Here is an 18,123-nt window from a genome sequence, read left to right as displayed (position 1 = left end):
TGCTGCAGACGGGACACGCCCACACAGTCCGTGGAAGAAAATACACTCTAAAATCTAATTGATTCTCATGACTTTTGCCATGACTGTCAAACCTAAATTTATATACTTTGCAACGTTCATCATCGTTCAAATTTGGCTGGTGGCTTATTAACATAGGTTCCTGTGATGTGATGAACTCAAAATGCTAAATAATAAAAAAATATTTCTGGTTTCCAGGGACTTTAAAGTATCAACAGCTGAAGCAGAACATTTCACAGCTGGGCTACAGTTGTAAACTTGTAGTTTTCATATTCGGTAGCCTGGGTCATGTCCATAAGCTGGTTGTGAGTGGCCTCCAGATGGCTGGACTACCTAAGAGAAGGGCCAAACAGTTAGCAAGGTATTGCTCAGTCTCTGCTATTATTGGTAGCAGCTCAATTTGGAGAAGGCGCTGCTTTTTGTATCCTTGAAGTGGATACTAACCAATATCTTGTATTACAGTGTAACTGTATTTGTCAACTTGCCATTGCCATCACCCTGTGTGGTGTTCCTTTTTTTTGTATGAATTATTGTGGTTGCCAACTAGGCACTTTTGTAACTAACTGCCTCCCAGCATCTGACTGCATTATTAGTGTTTGTGTTTATGTCCTTTGTACTCTGTATTTATGTGGACATAAATAAATCATTTAAATGTTGACTACTCTGAAGACGGACAGGTGTGTGTGTGTGTGTGTGTGTGTGTGTGTGTGTGTGTGTGTGTGTGTGTGTGTGTGTGTGTGTGTGTGTGTGTGTGTGTGGACTACTCTGAAGAAGGACAGGTGTGTGTGTGTGTGTGTAGTGAGACATTGAGATTGTGGTTGCTGTTGTTCGTACAAATTGTTATCCCTGGACAGTGTTGGGCAAGTTACTTGGGAAATGTAATTAGTTACTGATTACTATTTAAAGAAGTAATAAAAGTTACTTTACTGATGACTATTTAAAAGTAATTAGTTACTAGTTATGTTACTGCATAACTGTAAACTCAAACGGGAAGTGATGGGATTATATATAATATATATATATATATATATATATATATATATATATATATATATATATATATATATATATATATATACACACACTTAGTATAAACAAAGCAATGGCCTTTCCTGAGTTTTTCTGCATAAATAAAGCCAAAAAAAGTAACTGAGCATTACCTGGATTAGTAACTGTAATCTGCTTACTGTTTTGGAAATTGTAATGACTACGACAGTCACCCTGCACCATGGCAAGGACATTCAGCTAAACTTCAACAGTCAAACGGCTCAAACTCTTCATGTCATCTTTGTCACTTCATGTTACAAATGGTGGGTCTTCAAATGAAAGGTTTTACATCTCAACCATCTCTCCCCTCCCCCTCAAGCTCCTGAGAGTAGCCCATCTGGGTACTGGCCGCCGTATCCTGTATAAGTACCGGAGACAGGTATCATTATAATTTTATTGATTTTTAATGCATTCAAAATCAACCTATCAATCGATCTATCGATCTATCTATCTATCTATCTATCTGTCTGTCTGTCTGTCTGTCTGTCTGTCTATCTATCTATCTATCTATCTATCTATCTATCTATCTATCTATCTATCTATCTATCCATCAATAATCCATCTATCTATCTATCTATCTATGTAATACAATTCTGGGGGCATCTTGGGGATTTTTGCCATGAAAACGGTAAAATACAAATATATTGAACACAAAGTATTGGCTATAGACAGATTAAATACATCTACAGATGTTGAACACAAAGTATTGGCTATAGTATATATAGTATAATAGTAGACAGATTAAATACATCTACAGATGTTGAACACAAAGTATTGGCTATATATATATATAGTATAATAGTATTGACTATAGACAGATTAAATACATCTACAGATGTTGAACACAAAGTATTGGCTATAGTATATATAGTATAATAGTATTGGCTATAGACAGATTAAATACATCTACAGATGTTGAACACAAAGTATTGGCTATATATATATAGTATAATAGTATTGGCTATAGACAGATTAAATACATCTACAGAGTATAACACTACAATTCTTAATGGAGTCTGGGGACTTTCACCCCGGGCGACTAAAAAGTTCCGCCTCCAGAGAAGGCATCTGGACTGCTCACATGTGCCACCTGGTGGTTGTTGGTGCACACTGCGGCTAGTGCTGAAATCATTTGGATAAAATACAAGCCCCCTTTTGCTGCCGCCGTGCAGCTTTACTACCGCAGTAACCACAACAACCACAACAAAGGAAACGAGTGACATCTGTATCAATCTATCTATTGTTAATTGTCAATAATTAAATTAGCAGTCTTATTCCATTGTTTTTATCTGTCTCATTATCAGAACAAGCTAGCGGAGATCCTGTACGACTCGACGCGGGTCAGTTTCACCTACGACGAGACGGCTGGCGTGCTGAAGACCGTCAACCTGCAGAGTGAAGGCTTTATCTGCTCCATACGCTACCGGCAGATCGGCCCCCTGGTGGACAGACAGATATTCCGCTTCAGTGAGGACGGGATGGTGAACGCCCGCTTTGACTACACCTACGACAACAGCTTCAGGGTCACCAGTATGCAGGCCGTGATCAACGAGACCCCACTGCCAATAGATCTCTATCAGTTCGATGACATATCGGGCAAGGTGGAGCAGTTTGGGAAATTTGGAGTCATCTATTATGATATCAATCAGGTAAGACAGGGTAGGCTGCATTCTACTTAATTGTGACATGGACTGGTGTTTTGGGTAACAAGTAAGCCTTTTTCAAAACTGTATTCATTTTTTAAACAACATTTCATAACACAAACACAAGGACCACAAACATCTACAAAAAATAAAACCTATTCATACACATACACATTCAAACACACTCAGAACACAATCCCCCTCCCCCCCACACACACACTATGTTGAGTATAGCCAATAGGAACGAGCAGTGAGCACTTCCTACATACTACTAACCCTACTACAGCTATCTATCATTTGCTATCGCTAATGATACGATACGATACGATACGTATCACGATACTGGGTTCACGATAACGATACGATACGATTTTAACAATATTTTTTTAAACTTGAATAATGACAATATATGACTGGAAAAGTAGTATTTTATTTGAAATGCACAAATACAAAACATGCTGTTGTGGGAAATTGTTATTACAATAACAACTAGAAAAAACATGAGATTGGAGATAAGGCTTATCTTGAAATAGAATGAGTTACACCGTCACTTAGATTTACTTTGAACTAAAAGGTTTCTCAGCAGTATAAATTCTCATTATGCATCTTCAGTTTTTCTTCAAACTCAAACAACAAGACTTTTCTTAATCTATTTTTTATGCATCTTCAGTTTTTCCTGTCAAGTAAACAGTTTTGCCAGAAACTCAATTGAATGGTTTCTCTCCTGTATAACTTCTCATGTGTCTCTTCAGAGACTTGTTCAACTGAACTACTTTCCACACATTGAACTTCAACAAACAAAGACGTTTCTTTCTCTATTTAAAAAAAAAAAAAAAAAAAAAAAAATTGCGATATGAGATTTCATCTCAACGATACATATCGTGACGTTTTACTATCGCGAAATTTCGTGGGACGATATATTGTGACACCCCTACTGCACACCCATCATAATATTCACTGGTTCATGTTAATCTACATAATCCTCCTTGGTCTCTCCCCCCTACCTGTGTCACTTGCTGCAAAAAGCATCTGCTGCATACAAGACCCACTCTGCGCACCTTATTCTGTTGAAAGCTCCTAGAACAAATACTGCACTTGGTCTGTTGTCTCATCACCCCTTGTGCATTTTTTTTTAATATTTATTATAACCCGAATCTAGACACTAGATCCGATCTCAACCACTCAAATCAAAGACAGACACCGGCAAATAGCCAATGAGAGTAAGAAAAAATATACAAAGTCTAGAAAGAAAATGTCCCATTTCTGCTTTGGTTATCCTAATCTGATAAAACCAGATGGTTGCTTGGCATTAGAAAGTGTAGTGTCATTCCCCAAATCCTACTGGTTGTTACAAATGCAGCCACCTTGAATTGCCGGCTGATCCTTGACAGGTCCATGACAAGGCCCATTTATTTTTTTCCTCCTTGGCAGATTAAACAAAGATAAAACAGAAACTTGATATACTTAGACTTAAATGAACATAACTTAAACCAATTCAACAGTATATTTAGGTCCCTAGTTTCTCTAAAGAAATGTCCCTTATGGTGTAACAAAGTTAAGTTCTATGGCAGCTGGCTGGGATCCGGGTGGTTGCAGCAATTCAAGGTGGCTGCCACTGTAACTGTGTTCCCCAAATCCAACCGGTCGTTAAGTGTGTGTTCCCCAAATCCAACCGGTCGTTAAGTGTGTGTTCCCCAAATCCAACCGGTTGTTAAGTGTGTGTTCCCCAAATCCAACCGGTCGTTAACTGTGTTCCCCAAATCCAACCGGTCGTTAAGTGTGTGTTCCCCAAATCCAACCGGTTGTTAAGTGTGTGTTCCCCAAATCCAACCGGTTGTTAAGTGTGTGTTCCCCAAATCCAACCGTTCGTTAACTGTGTTCCCCAAATCCAACCGGTCTTTAACTCATTCACTGCCAATATCTGACTGGCATTTTTGGCACAGGCCAAGTATTTCCATAATGTTTGGTCATCTTTCAAGACCCACAGTAAATTCTGTACTAGGACTACAGTGATGTCCAATACCTCGAAATGAAGATCTAAGTCTCTACTTTCACCCCCAAAAAGAAAGTTAGCTTTTAGCATGTTCTGTACTCTACTTATAACCCTTTTTATACACCCCATGTTCACCAAAAAAGCCTGTCTGGGAAGAGAAAAGGGAGAAAAAAGCATTTTTGTAAAAGGGCACAATCTCAGGCATAACTCACTCTCAATTCTTTTATTTTGAACTGTATTGACATCAGACATGTAAATATTATTCGTTAGGACACAAATGACAAAAAAAATATATATATATATATATATATATACACACATGAAGTGCTTTTTTTTACATTCAACAATACAGTTTACTCGGTGTGAGTGTGCAGACAGACAGACAGACAGACAGACAGACACACCGACAGACAGACAGACAGACAGACAGACACACACACACACACACACACACACACACACACACACACGATCCCCCTTTTAGATTTCTAACCCAACATAGGATAAGCAATAACCACGCCCTGTGGCGCTGGGATTGGCCAGGAGCAACACTGGAGGGCACGCAGCCCAGCGATTTCATGAACCAACTGAAGAGCTCTTGAGAAGGACAGCGGGCTGCTGTGAGTGCCTTCTGCCCGCTGCTGCCTAGCTGTTCCTGTGTTTATTTTTGATTTGTTCTGGTACACACCCGTCCTCGTCCATGTCTCCCTGTCATATCAACTCTGCTATTTGATCGTTCCCGTTTTCCCCTCGGCTATTCAACACGTCCTCACCGCCCTCGCAAACTGATCGATCATTTCCTCATTCCTCCGATGATCAAACACATCTCTTGATTACTTTCTCCCGTTTTCTCCTGGCTGGCACAGAGGAAGGCGACTCCAGCTCGTGCCGAGGGCGTTTCAATGGCGTTTCTCCTGTCTGCACAAGGAAGCGTTACCCGTTCTCTGCTTTTCCTCTTGCTCAATTTCAAAACAACAGCTGCGGTATGTGTTTGATCGCGTGCTGTCGGCTACCCTTTGAAGGCAGGGACCTGTGTCTGTGTCACAGGCTGGGCAAGTGTTTGCTGCAGGCGCTGCACCAATAAAAACAAAAACACGTCAAACACGTCCTTGGCGGGGAAGGCCATTGCTGATAACACGTCAAAGACGTCATTGGCGGTGAATGAGTTAAGTGTGTGTTCCCCAAATCCAACCGGTCGTTAAGTGTGTGTTCCCCAAATCCAACCGGTCGTTAAGTGTGTGTTCCCCAAATCCAACCGGTCTTTAAAGTCCCTGGAAACCAAAATCCACAAAAACGTTCTAACTATGTTATTTAGGGTCTTATGTTAGTAATTTTGTGCCTCCGAAATTATTATACATTACTTTTAACCCAAAGCTTTAAAATCGACACTTTTCTACAAGATTCTACAAAGTACTTCCTCATTGAAGAGAGCAGTGCGCTAGGTGCTAAAACGCAGGAGCTTATGACGTCATAAGCTCTATATAACCTTTGTACACGCGCGCAATCTGCACCCACCCTCCTTTTGTCCGTTCTTTGCCCCCAGTGACAGCGCTCCCTCGCTGTCCGTCTCCCTCCCACTCTGTGTGCCGTCGTGCCAAGCGCTATGCTTCTCTCTCTCTCTCTCTCTCTCTCTCTCTCTCTCTCGCGCTCTCTCTCTCTCTCTGGACTAGTGAGAGAGAGAGCACAGAGAGAGACACACAGGCTGGTGACGCGAGGTTACTCTCTCTCTCTCACTCTCACACACACACACACAAACAGACACTCCACAGCACGAGTGCTGTGTCACTCGATCTCTTTCTCCGTTTCCCTCCCCCCCTCTGTCTCGCGCTCTCTCTCTCTTGGAAAACCTGCTGCAGACGGGACACGCCCACACATTCCGCGGGAGAAAATACACTCTAAAAAATAATTGATTCTGATGAGTTTTGCCACGACTGTCAAACCTAAATTTATATACTTTGCGACGTTCATCATCGTTCAAATTTGGCTGGTGGTTTATTAACATAGGGTCCTGTGATGTGATGAACTCAAAATGCTAAATAATAAAGAAATATTTCTGGTTTCCAGGGACTTTAAGTGTGTGTTCCCCAAATTCAACCGGTCGTTAAGTGTGTGTTCCCCAAATCCAACCGGTCGTTAAGTGTGTGTTCCCCAAATCCAACCGGTCGTTAAGTGTGTGTTCCCCAAATCCAACCGGTCGTTAAGTGTGTGTTCCCCAAATCCAACCGGTCGTTAAGTGTGTGTTCCCCAAATCCATCAAGTGTGTGTCTCTACAAGGGAGGACAAAAAGAGTCATTTTTAGTGTCTGATGTCCCAGGAGACAATGTTTTCGGTGGAATTTGATCTTAGCTCCACAGAGGTAAAGATCACTCCAGGGGTACGGGTGTATGTGTATGTATTAATTATTAAACTACATTTTTCACAATTGAGCGTAACTGAGCTCCCTTCTCCATCTTAGATCATCTCCACAGCAGTGATGACCTACACCAAGCACTTTGATCAGCATGGCCGCATTAAGGAGATCCAGTATGAGATCTTCAGATCTCTGATGTACTGGATCACCATTCAGTATGACAACATGGGCAGAGTCACCAAGCGCGAGATCAAGATCGGACCATTCGCCAACACAACCAAATATGGTTATGAGTACGACGTCGATGGACAGTTGCAGACGGTCTACCTCAATGAGAAGATGATGTGGAGGTAGGATCTAGTTTACTTGCCCAGTGCAAGGCACCCCCAAGGCAAGAAGATTATTATTCCACATGCTAATGCTATCATAATCATTGTTGGTGTTGTCATTCCAGGTATAACTATGACCTGAATGGGAACCTGCACTTGTTGAACCCTGGGAACAGCGCTCGCTTAACCCCTCTACGCTATGACCTGAGAGACAGAATAACTCGTCTCGGAGATGTCCAGTACAGGCTGGATGAAGATGGCTTCCTAAGACAGAGAGGGGCTGAGATATTTGAATACAACTCGAAAGGTGGGAATGTTGTGTTTTGTTCAGAAATAGTACCGTACATACTTAGCTAGTGTCATGTTTGTATTCCAAATAAAATGTTCCCTGATATTTTGAGAAAATGTGCTCAGGCGGTAGAGCAGGTTAGACTTGTTTCTGTCCTGTTTTTATTGTGGCACATGTTGTAGAACTGGTTAGATTGGTTGATATGCTGTTTCGATTGTGATACAGATTAGCAAATTAGGTTGGACTGACAGACAGGTAGTGGATATTTCATGGAAGTCAATGGGACATCACTCCTCTCATCTTAGTTCTTACTTTTATTGTTTTATCTTCAGGTCTCCTAGTACGCGTCTACAGTAAATCATCAACTTGGACCATTCAGTACCGTTATGATGGCTTGGGGCGCCGAGTAGCGTCTCGAAACAGTCTGGGCCAACATCTCCAGTTCTTCTACGCTGACCTGAACTATCCCACCAGAATAACCCACGTCTACAACCACTCCAGCTCTGAGATCACATCGTTTTACTACGACCTGCAGGTCAGTACACCAGGAAAAAAGCATTCTAGAACTAATGCTGATATCAATTCTAAGGGATAGTCAGTGAGTGATTTTAAAATAATAATAATCCAACTTATATTTTCCCCAAAGTCTCCAGCTATGCTAATAAGTTTACCTTACCTTGACTATAAATGTAGAATTATTTTCTTTTGCTTTCCAAAGGCTTGGGGAAAGTACAAGTCATAGCTGAATTGTAGTCCCTGGGAAGTGCAGACTTTGCTGAAGATTTGGAGGTATTTTGCTCAAGCTAAAGGGTCCTATATTGGTACAGGCGCTGTTTGGGTTTGTGCGCCTTAACTCGTGTCTCATGCTATCTTCCCTGCATCTTATGCTATCATCTGCCTCCCTCAACTGCACATTTGCACGCTGGGCACAATATCTTCCAGTTTTGCGCTGGCGTCTGGTCGCAAAGCAGGTGTGGGGGTGCTCCAAGCCAAACCAGGCGTGTCCCTGCAAAATGCTTTCTGCTTTCTGCTATCGTCAGCAATGCATGCACGCAATTCTTTGCGCTAAGAGCTCTGAAAGCGCAAAAATCCCCAGCGCAGTGCAGGGGACACCCTTGGATATGTCATTACACATGGATGTCCCATTAAAATACAAACGCCAGGACATCAAATTCTGCTGCTAAAATTGGGTAACAGCAGGTTATTTAGTGAGGCAATCCACTGAAAAACTTTTATCACATGTAGAGAGCCACAAACATGCTGCTGATATTCTTTCTCTACCCACTCTCTCCGAAACCTCACACACACGCGCGCACACCACATATTGCATCGCCCAGATTAATTAATCACCAATGCTATACTTAATAGCCTACTATAATATTAGTCTACAATTATTTCCCCCCTTTACCCAAGAATATTTTAAAGAAATTGTATAATTAATGATTTTTCTATATATATTGTTGTTAATGGCCTAATACTTGTATTGATATTGATTGAGCCTTTTGATATTATGAATGAGATGTAACCATTGCTAATTTGTATGAAGATTTGAATTGATTACCATTGGCTCCTGGTAGCCCTCTGTCAGCTGCTGCCCGTTCCACTGATTACAGGTGCAGCCTATAAAAACATTGTGCCGATATGTGACTGACTGATATGAGCCTGATGAAGCCTGAGTGGTGAAACGTGTTGCTTTTTTAGAGAATAAATCAATTTAAAAGTTCCACATTGTGTGCGGCGAAACTTCTTCTTTTTACTATGGACTTCCTTCCTGACACCACCGGCACCAATGTGAAGATCTGAGCTGTGCAGGGCAATCTACCTTCATTGAACTCTTGATATATATATATATATATATATATATATAACAAAACAGACAACCCTTCCTCCCACCCACGTGAACACAGAGGACACTCACCCAGAGCAAATCACAGATGTTTTGAACAGGTGTCAAACAGCAATATCAGGCTATCTTGGCTCAATTGTTGAGTGTCTATGGGATCAAATAACATTATCATGATAGGCATCCAGGAATTATTCGGAGCCTCAAAGTTCAAAGTTCACTGCTGCCTGCAGGATGCAGTGGGGATGATGGAGGCACCATTCTCCATATGAGAAGTCACTCTACCATCAAAATGATTTAACAGACGTATTAAGGTAAAGAAGTTACATATTGGGGCTTTAAATGCTTGGACCTGCAAAAACCGACGGTAACAACAGGGAGAGCAGCCAAATATTAGCTTGATGTGTTGTGAGGTATACATTTGCTTGAAATATCAGTGAAGCAGAGTACACAGACAACAATAAACCCTATAATAGTAACAATTGTTTACCACACACATCTTGTTACATAAGTCACCATACAAATCAACATAATAATTATAATCATATGTACTGTTGTATTTATTGTTTTACAGGGCCATTTGTTCGCTATGGAGATCAGTAGTGGAGAGGAGTTTTATATTGCATGTGATAATACTGGGACCCCACTGGCTGTCTTCAGCAGCAATGGACTGTTACTTAAACAGGTATATGTGTGTGTGTGTGCGTGTGTGCACTGTATTTGTAGCTAAGGAGTGTCTTTCTATATTCAAATTCTGTTGATTTTCTTCCAAAGCCATGACATTGGCCAAACACCTCACCACTACTGTAGCTACAACTGTGACCGTTTAAAAGGCAGATTATGACAATTATGTTTAAATCCCACCCATTTCCCCCATAGAGAAAAGTCCTTTAGATATGGAAGTCCATATTTCAGAAAGGCACCCTAAACTTTATACAATTCATCGCATAGGCATGGCACATTTTGTCTCACCCTGTACTGTGTGTGTGTGTGTGTGTGTTGCAGGTGCAGTACACAGCATATGGCGAGGTGTATTTTGATTCAAACCCAGACTTCGTGTTGGTAATTGGATTCCACGGAGGCCTGTACGACCCTTTGACACGACTGCTACATTTTGGGGACAGAGACTATGACATCCCTGCCGGGAGGTAGGCATGCATTCACAATATGTATTCAGTTATTCATTAAGCCACTCATTTGCCAGTCATAAGGTATGAGAAATGAAGTGATGCTACTAGAAGAGAAGAGAGTTCTGTGCATCAGTGTAGCAGTTGTGTCAATGTGTCATTAGATGGACCACTCCTGACATTGCGACATGGACACGGATTGGTAAAGACCCCCGGCCCTTCAACCTCTACATGTTCAGGAACAACAACCCCGTCAGTAAGATTCACGAGGTTAAAGAATACGTCACAGGTAAGACTTAACAGAATCATAATCTAGAAATACACATTTACAAATACACCCATGTTTGTTTTTGATAGTGATATTTGTGCTGCTGATATCCAATGTGTTGAAATTGGACTATCTTCATGCAGCAGCAACAACAACAACAACAAAAAGGGAGGGGGTAAAAGTGTTTCTCCTAAGGAAAAGCCTCCAAAACAGCAATAGGAGAGTTATGGTCTCATCTACTCAAAATCTTCTATGCTTTATTCACATAATCTTTTGGATTGAAGTGTATTGTTTTTGCCTAGTATCACAAAGCGGACTTTAGTTAGTATACCTTTTTTCAATGGGCTCCAAAAAGCTTATTTTCTCCCTACCACTCAAATCTGCAACAATTTCATATAATATTCTTTGTTGCTGATTGGTACCATACAATAGTGACTCAATGTATAGGCTCTAGGCTATAGCCAATAGGCGTAGGAACAGCGGGGAGACAGATGGTGGAGGTTTGGAACTGTGGCACCGTGGAAGCGGGGCTGCAGTGGGGGCCTGCCTTCTTCTCGGGCGCCGGAGGAGCAGAAGGGAGGGGGGGTCTCAGCCTTCGAGACCACAGAACGCCCTGGATGGTGGGAGAAGTCTTGCGCGAGCTGGGCTTCGTCGGCCGTCCGAACATCCACATTCGCCAGCCTTCCCAGTAGGGAGGGGGAAATGCGGGGGAAGACACGGTTCTCTGCTGCGGCCGTTGTGGAAGTCGCTGGTCCGCTGTCGCTCCATCGCTGGTCCTTCTTTTAGTGAAGCGTCTCTCACTGTGGCCATAATGGCGCCAATGAAAAGTCTTCAGCATCGCTCACGCAGGAGGGATTACATCCAGTTAGCGAAGCTTGAGAAAGGACAGAGCTGAGATGACAAAAAACAGCAGTTTGTTTGGGGGGGGGAGAAAAGAGAGGACACAATCCAGATTATCACTTATGCTTACCCCACACTACAGGATAATTTGCAAGATTATGGCCAAGATTCCCCCCTCCCGATTTTCTCGGGGGTGCTCCAGATTTGAGGCGCGTCGGGCAGATAATCTTCCCAAATGATCCTGTAGTGTGTGGGGTTCAAAGATTCACAATCGGGAAGACTGCCTCTTCCCGATTGTGAATCGGGCATATCTAACATGTTAGATATTTACAACCCGACAGGCGATTGCATCTTGAGCAGAGAGCCAGTAGTAGCTGCGTTTCCATTACAGTTTTTCGCAAAATAATCTGGTCCGCGTCCGCCCGCAGCCCCGCACAGAAACAAAGAACGAGGAAATTGTCATCGAGGTGAAATACCCGTGCGTCTTTGAACGGGACGGAAAACTAATGCTATACTGCAAAGCATGTAGCCTACAACAAGCGCAGGTCTCATATGCTTCCCGCATCGGCGAGTGTCCGCACGGAAAAGTGAGTCAAATCAGCAGACGCGCCCCTCCACAAGACACCTGTGCAGACGGTTTTCGCCTGGCCGTGCACAGTAGGCCTACACCCCGAATGGACGCGGCTGTCCGCGCAAATATTAGTTAAACAAATCCTTTCAGTGCAAATGCATTATAAAAACAAAAAATAAGATTTGTTTAGAAAACGAAATGACACAAATGTATTATTATTATTATTATTATTATTATTATTATTATTATTATCATTATTACTACTACTACACCCGGTGCGCACACTGAATAGGCATTTTAAAAGTTAACGTCGAGCCCTGCTTCCAAGATGAATCTTAATAATAATCTTCTAGTGTGTGGGGTTGCGTTTGAACAGACGCGATTGTGTGTGTGTCCCAAGATTGAAATGTTAAAAAATCGGCTCTCTCTGTCCTGTAGTGTGTGGGCTCTCAAGATTTTTATAATCTTCAAGGATTTGAAAATCCTGTAGTGTGGGGTAGGCATTAATCTGCAAAAAGTATACATCACTATATATATACAGATCCTTTCCAAAAAGGGTTAGGGTTAGGAAAAGTTATTTTGTTTCCATAATTCCTTTCAAAAAGTGAAACTTTCATAGATTACAGCATTACACACAAAGTGAAATATTTCTAGCCTTTATTTGTTTCAATTTTCATAATTTTGGCCTACAGCTCCAGAAAACCTCCAAAACAGTATTTCAAGAAATGATTCTAGTGTGAAGAAAATCAGCAGTTACTTCTCAGTTATGACTGACTCCAGCCTCAGTCCACTCCCTCTGAATCTCCGCCAAATTTTTTAATCGTCTTTGCTTGACAATTAGCTGAAGACGGTCATCCATGGTATTTCCATGATATTCTAATTTTTTGGAAAGGATCTGTATATACGTACGTACTGTATATAAAAAGGATACATCACTAACAGGATTCAATTAAACTGCTTTTCTCTACCTCCCTCTCCTCTGCTTCCTCTGTCCTCTTCCATTGTAGATGTGAATATCTGGCTGGTCACATTTGGCTTCCACCTGCACAATGCCATCCCCGGCTTCCCCATCCCCAAGTTTGACCTGACTCAACCCTCTCTGGAGATGAAGAAGAGCCAGCTGTGGGATGACCTGCCTGTACGTGTATATCACAATTACATTCAACAGCATCCTACAGCTCATGCTATATATCCATATAGGTTTTCTCTGCCGCAACTCTCATTTCTTATGTGTAGTGCCTTCTTTGTCCATTAAAAATATTTTAGACACATCCCTTTAACCCAGTTTAGGGATGTAGTGGAGGACAAACAAACTCAATTGACCCACGTGTGTCATAGTCTCAGTGGATGGGTGTATGCCGGTGACTAGGGCTCAAATCCATTTAAATTTTAATTTGTAACTTAATTTCATTTTTTAATGATGACCAAGCCCTTTCCCTAACCTTACACAAACTTGTTTTACTTGCCCAAACGTAACCATTAACCAACCTTTTTAGAACATATTTCAGTTTGTGGTGGAGAAACGTTATTTTCCGATAATACGTGTTCAGAGCGTGTCGGTGTGTCGTTTCTTTGTGACCCCCCCCCCCCCCCCCCATTTTCCTCCCCAATTGCACGTGGCTAATTTCCCCCCCTGCTGCCCCGGTCACTGCTCCGGCCTCTGCCGATCTGGGGAGAGCCGTAGACTAGTGTTACATACGTCCCCTTTCTTTTACTTCCTCTTCACTTTCTTTACTTTCCTATTGGTGAAGGCATTTGGTTTCATATATATTATGAGTGGCGGCTGTATGGAATGTATTGGGGATTATGTATTTGTCCCTTTAACTCTCCTTGGGATTTCAAGAAGATGATGTCATGCCCTGGAGAGTGGCACAGGTGCTGTGCATTACAGAGACAATAAAGATGTTATTAAGAAGATGTTAAGATGAATATGTCTAACTATCATACCATCTAGCAATCTCGCGCGTTCGTAACACTAGCACCATGCTTCCTCCGACACATGCACAGTTGCCAGCCGCTTCTTTTCACCTGACGGCTGGAGCTTCACCAGCAGGACGTAACACGTGGCAGGATCACGCTATTCCCACCAGTTCCCTTCCCCCCCGAACAGGCGCCCCGACCGACCAGTGGAGCTGCTAGTGCAGCGACCAGGACACATACCCTCAATCCGGCTTCCCACCCACAGACACAGCCAATCGTGCCTGTATGGATGCCCGATCAAGCCGGAGGTAACATGAGGACGCGAACCTGCGACCCCCGTGTTGGTAGTAGGGCTGTGCGATTTTGCCTAAAACTAAAATTGACGATTTTTTCTCTCAAAACTCGATTTTCGATTTCGATTTCGATTTATTATACTATTATACTTCTTTAAACATTTGTTGCCCTGCAGAGCTCTTTTTCCCCCTTTTTTACATAATTGACAATTTACGCTTTTACTCTGAAGGCAGAACAACTCAACTTCCTGTTTTAGCTTGCCGCTGCTATGCTTAACTTCCTGGCTTGCGCTTGCTAACTTGACACTGGTGGATTTGCGTGTTCCTCCGTGAGATATCTGTACTAGAATAACACAAAGTCACAACAGGAATGCGTGGAACTGCGATAGCAGTTAGGGGGAAATTCAGACACACAGGGACAGGTGAGTCAGCTGAGGCTGCTAACTTACAGCCATGAATACAGCCAATCTATCAGTACTCAGTGGCCTCACCTGTTGTTTTGTTATTATGTGACCTGTAAAGGCAACGTTTCATCGTCCGGTGATAACGTCTGTGTTCGTGTGCGCGCGTGAGTGTGTTGTGGCAATCGTTATCTTGTAGGCTACAGCCCGCAGTGCAACAAGCTGCGCTCAGTGCTCACTCTGTGCTTTTTGGTCGGAGATGTTGAAATAAGTCCATTGCGCTGCTGTCTTTAGTAGCCAGTATCACAGCCTCTAGAGAGACTTTACAGCGGGGAGAATGGACAAGTAGCAGCATGCGTACATGAGAGAGAGCCGCCCCGCGTAACGTAATTACCCTAGTTAAAGTGAAAATTAAAAAAAAAAAAAAAAAAAAACGATTTTACGATTTTAATTTTTTTAACATCGTCCTAACTAATTAATTCGATTACGATTCAAAATCGATTAATCGCACAGCCCTAGTTGGTAGGCAGGGAATCTACCGCTACACTACCCGGACGCCCCGTCGGTGTGTCGGGTTGAGTTGTACTTAATTTGTACAACTCAACTCATGTGATGATGTTGTCAAAGCCTCACTTCATGACTCTCTCTCCTCCACCAGTCTATCTCAGGTGTGCAGCAGGAAGTGACTCGCCAGTCCCAGGCCTTCCTGTCGTTTGAGCGCATGCCGGAGATCCAGCTCAGCCGCTGCCAACTGGACCGCTCCAAACCCTGGCTGTGGTTTGCCACCGTCAGGTCCCTCATCGGCAAGGGGGTGATGCTCGCCGTGACCCAGGGCCGTGTGGTGACCAACGCCCTCAACATCGCCAACGAAGACTGCATCAAAGTGGCGGCCGTCCTAAACAACGCCTTTTACCTGGAAGACTTGCATTTCACGGTGGAGGGACGCGACACGCACTACTTCATCAAGACCAGCCTGCCAGAGAATGACCTGAGTGCACTTCGGCTCACCTCGGGTCGGAAGTCGTTGGAAAATGGCGTCAACGTGACCGTGTCCCAGTCCACGACCGTGGTGAACGGGCGTACGCGGCGTTTCGCCGATGTGGAGCTGCAGCACGGCGCCCTGGCGCTCCACGTGCGCTACGGGATGACGCTGGACGAAGAGAAAGCGCGCATCCTGGAGCAGGCCAGGCAGAGGGCGCTGTCAAGCGCCTGGGCCCGCGAACAGCAGAGGGTGAGGGACGGTGAGGAAGGGTTTCGGCTGTGGACGGAGGGAGAGAAAAGGCAGCTGTTGAGTAGCGGGAAGGTTTTGGGTTACGATGGCTACTACGTATTGTCCATAGAGCAGTACCCCGAACTCGCTGACAGCGCGAACAACATCCAATTCCTACGCCAGAGTGAGATAGGGAAGAGGTAACACGGCATCGACAACAGCAAAATCGCTGCCCCACGATGACTGTCAAAGACTCTAAGAAGGCTACCAAAAGTTTCAGTTTTGACACATCAAATACAAGACGGTTGTCAGAGACTGCATTGTCTTGAGACTAAAGCAGCCACAGTAGAGACTGCCCATGTTTGCAATTATGTTTTATTCCAAGGACGATAAGGTGGATTTATAGACTGATGGACGGTGTAACAATAATTTCAAAACAACTGTCCGTGAGCACTCTAAATGTTCTAAAACGGTATCAAACGGAACGGGGTCATCTTAAAAAGCCTTTATTTGGTGCACAAATCACAACGTCAGTGATCTTACTTTTTAAGATGATCCATGTTGCTCCAGTTACCTCCTATTTGATGTTGCTGCAGTCCTAGTCTCCAAAAACAGGTTTGAGCGCGTGAACTCGCTTGAGTTTGTTCTAAAACTGCAGTTTTGACGGCTGTAAACGGCCTACAAGAGCCTGCAAAGACGTTCAGAGTCCTTTGATCCAGGCTTTTTCTTTCTTTCTTTCTTACTTCCCTGCCCTCCACCTTCCAACCTGCACGCATGCCCCTCCCCCTCTCTCTGGTAGGCGGGGCTTAGCTTAGCGCTCTGTCTTGTGCTATCTAGCTGTAAAACAGTGGGATGTAGAGACTTGTTTGAATAACCAACTGACCAATGGAACAACCGTCCCGACCAGACGGCCCCTCTAGGATTTAGATCTCTGTGGTCCTACACTGTCGGCATAATAATGGAAGCCAAACAGACTTTATGCTCCAGGTGTCATGTCTCTGTTGGTCCTAATGTGTCCCAGGCAGTGTACTTGGTTTGACACCTCTTACGGGCCATGTCCGGATGGATGTCTTTTGTTTGTCCCTGCTAAAACCATTTAATGGAACTGTTTGTGGAACTGTTGTGGACTCTCTCCAAGAGAGACAGACACACAAAAGACTGCCGTTTGTACGAAGGAAAAGAATAAAGACTTTGATTTTAGGATTTTGTTTGTTTGTTTTGTTTGTTTTATATATAAACTCCCTGGAATTTGCTTCAGACAAGAAGGGGATATTAAAAAGAAACAAAAAAAGTGTTTACATACTATTACCTGTCCTATACCACTATTATTACTATTAACTACTACTACTGCAACAGCACCGGAATGGACAATGATCTGAACGGAACTTTTCTTCTGCATAGTTTTTATTTTATTTTCCTACGAAAATGCTGATGTCTATAATCTGTTTGGTTAGTTCTGATGATGAAACCACTCCCCCTTGACCCCTGTGCTTTTACAAGGGTTTAAAAAAAATTCAGGTCTAGACAACAATGACCAAAAACAATCAAGTCTCTTCGACAGCAGCGTGGAAAGAATGTGGGCGACTGTGGGGGCCAGCACTGGGACCATGGTTGTTTATTGTGTGGATGTGTTTTTTTTGACCAGGTGGGCTCACTGGTCCTGTACAAAATGCTGGTCCCTCATCAGCCCAGGCCACCCGTTCTCACCACCAACCCGTCAAATACTGACGTTCAGTCAGGAATCCTTGCTGAAGAAAAAGGTAGTCCCCTCCCGGCGTTTTGTTGTTGTTGTGGAACCAAATCGCTACATCCTTGCCACATAACATCACAAACGCCACATAAAACATACAAAATGTATGTCAAGTATGTCAAACGTACAAGAGAAAATGATGGTAGTGGTGCACACCACTGGAGCTCCCGGATCATGCATGATGTTTCGAGCCAGTCGGCTCTTCTTCAGACAAAAGCGTCTGAAGAAGAG

The 18,123-nt window shown here is 43.2% G+C and overlaps 1 protein-coding gene across 1 annotated transcript in view; it reads left to right on the top strand.

Annotated features, from left to right (window-relative positions):
* LOC310794037 (teneurin-3) overlaps nt 1-17,920 on the top strand; it is a gene marked incomplete at its 5' end in the record, with an annotated part of 174,303 nt that extends 156,383 nt beyond the window's left edge. Inside the window, 10 exons of the mRNA XM_083655899.1 lie at nt 1,385-1,444; nt 2,370-2,714; nt 7,157-7,401; nt 7,506-7,687; nt 8,002-8,204; nt 10,087-10,197; nt 10,518-10,660; nt 10,804-10,928; nt 13,326-13,456; nt 15,591-17,920. Of these exons, the coding sequence (XP_083512025.1) occupies nt 1,385-1,444; nt 2,370-2,714; nt 7,157-7,401; nt 7,506-7,687; nt 8,002-8,204; nt 10,087-10,197; nt 10,518-10,660; nt 10,804-10,928; nt 13,326-13,456; nt 15,591-16,346 (2,301 nt within the window). The 3' untranslated portion in view covers nt 16,347-17,920. The remainder of the gene's footprint in view (nt 1-1,384; nt 1,445-2,369; nt 2,715-7,156; nt 7,402-7,505; nt 7,688-8,001; nt 8,205-10,086; nt 10,198-10,517; nt 10,661-10,803; nt 10,929-13,325; nt 13,457-15,590) is intronic.
* Nucleotides 17,921-18,123: the final 203 nt, after the last annotated feature.

The sequence above is a fragment of the Poromitra crassiceps genome, assembly GCF_964638095.1.
Source record: "Poromitra crassiceps genome assembly, chromosome: 19".
NCBI lineage: Eukaryota > Metazoa > Chordata > Actinopteri > Beryciformes > Melamphaidae > Poromitra > Poromitra crassiceps.
The sequence above is the reverse complement of the archived record's forward strand: the minus strand, read 5'-3'. Positions and strand labels throughout refer to the sequence as shown.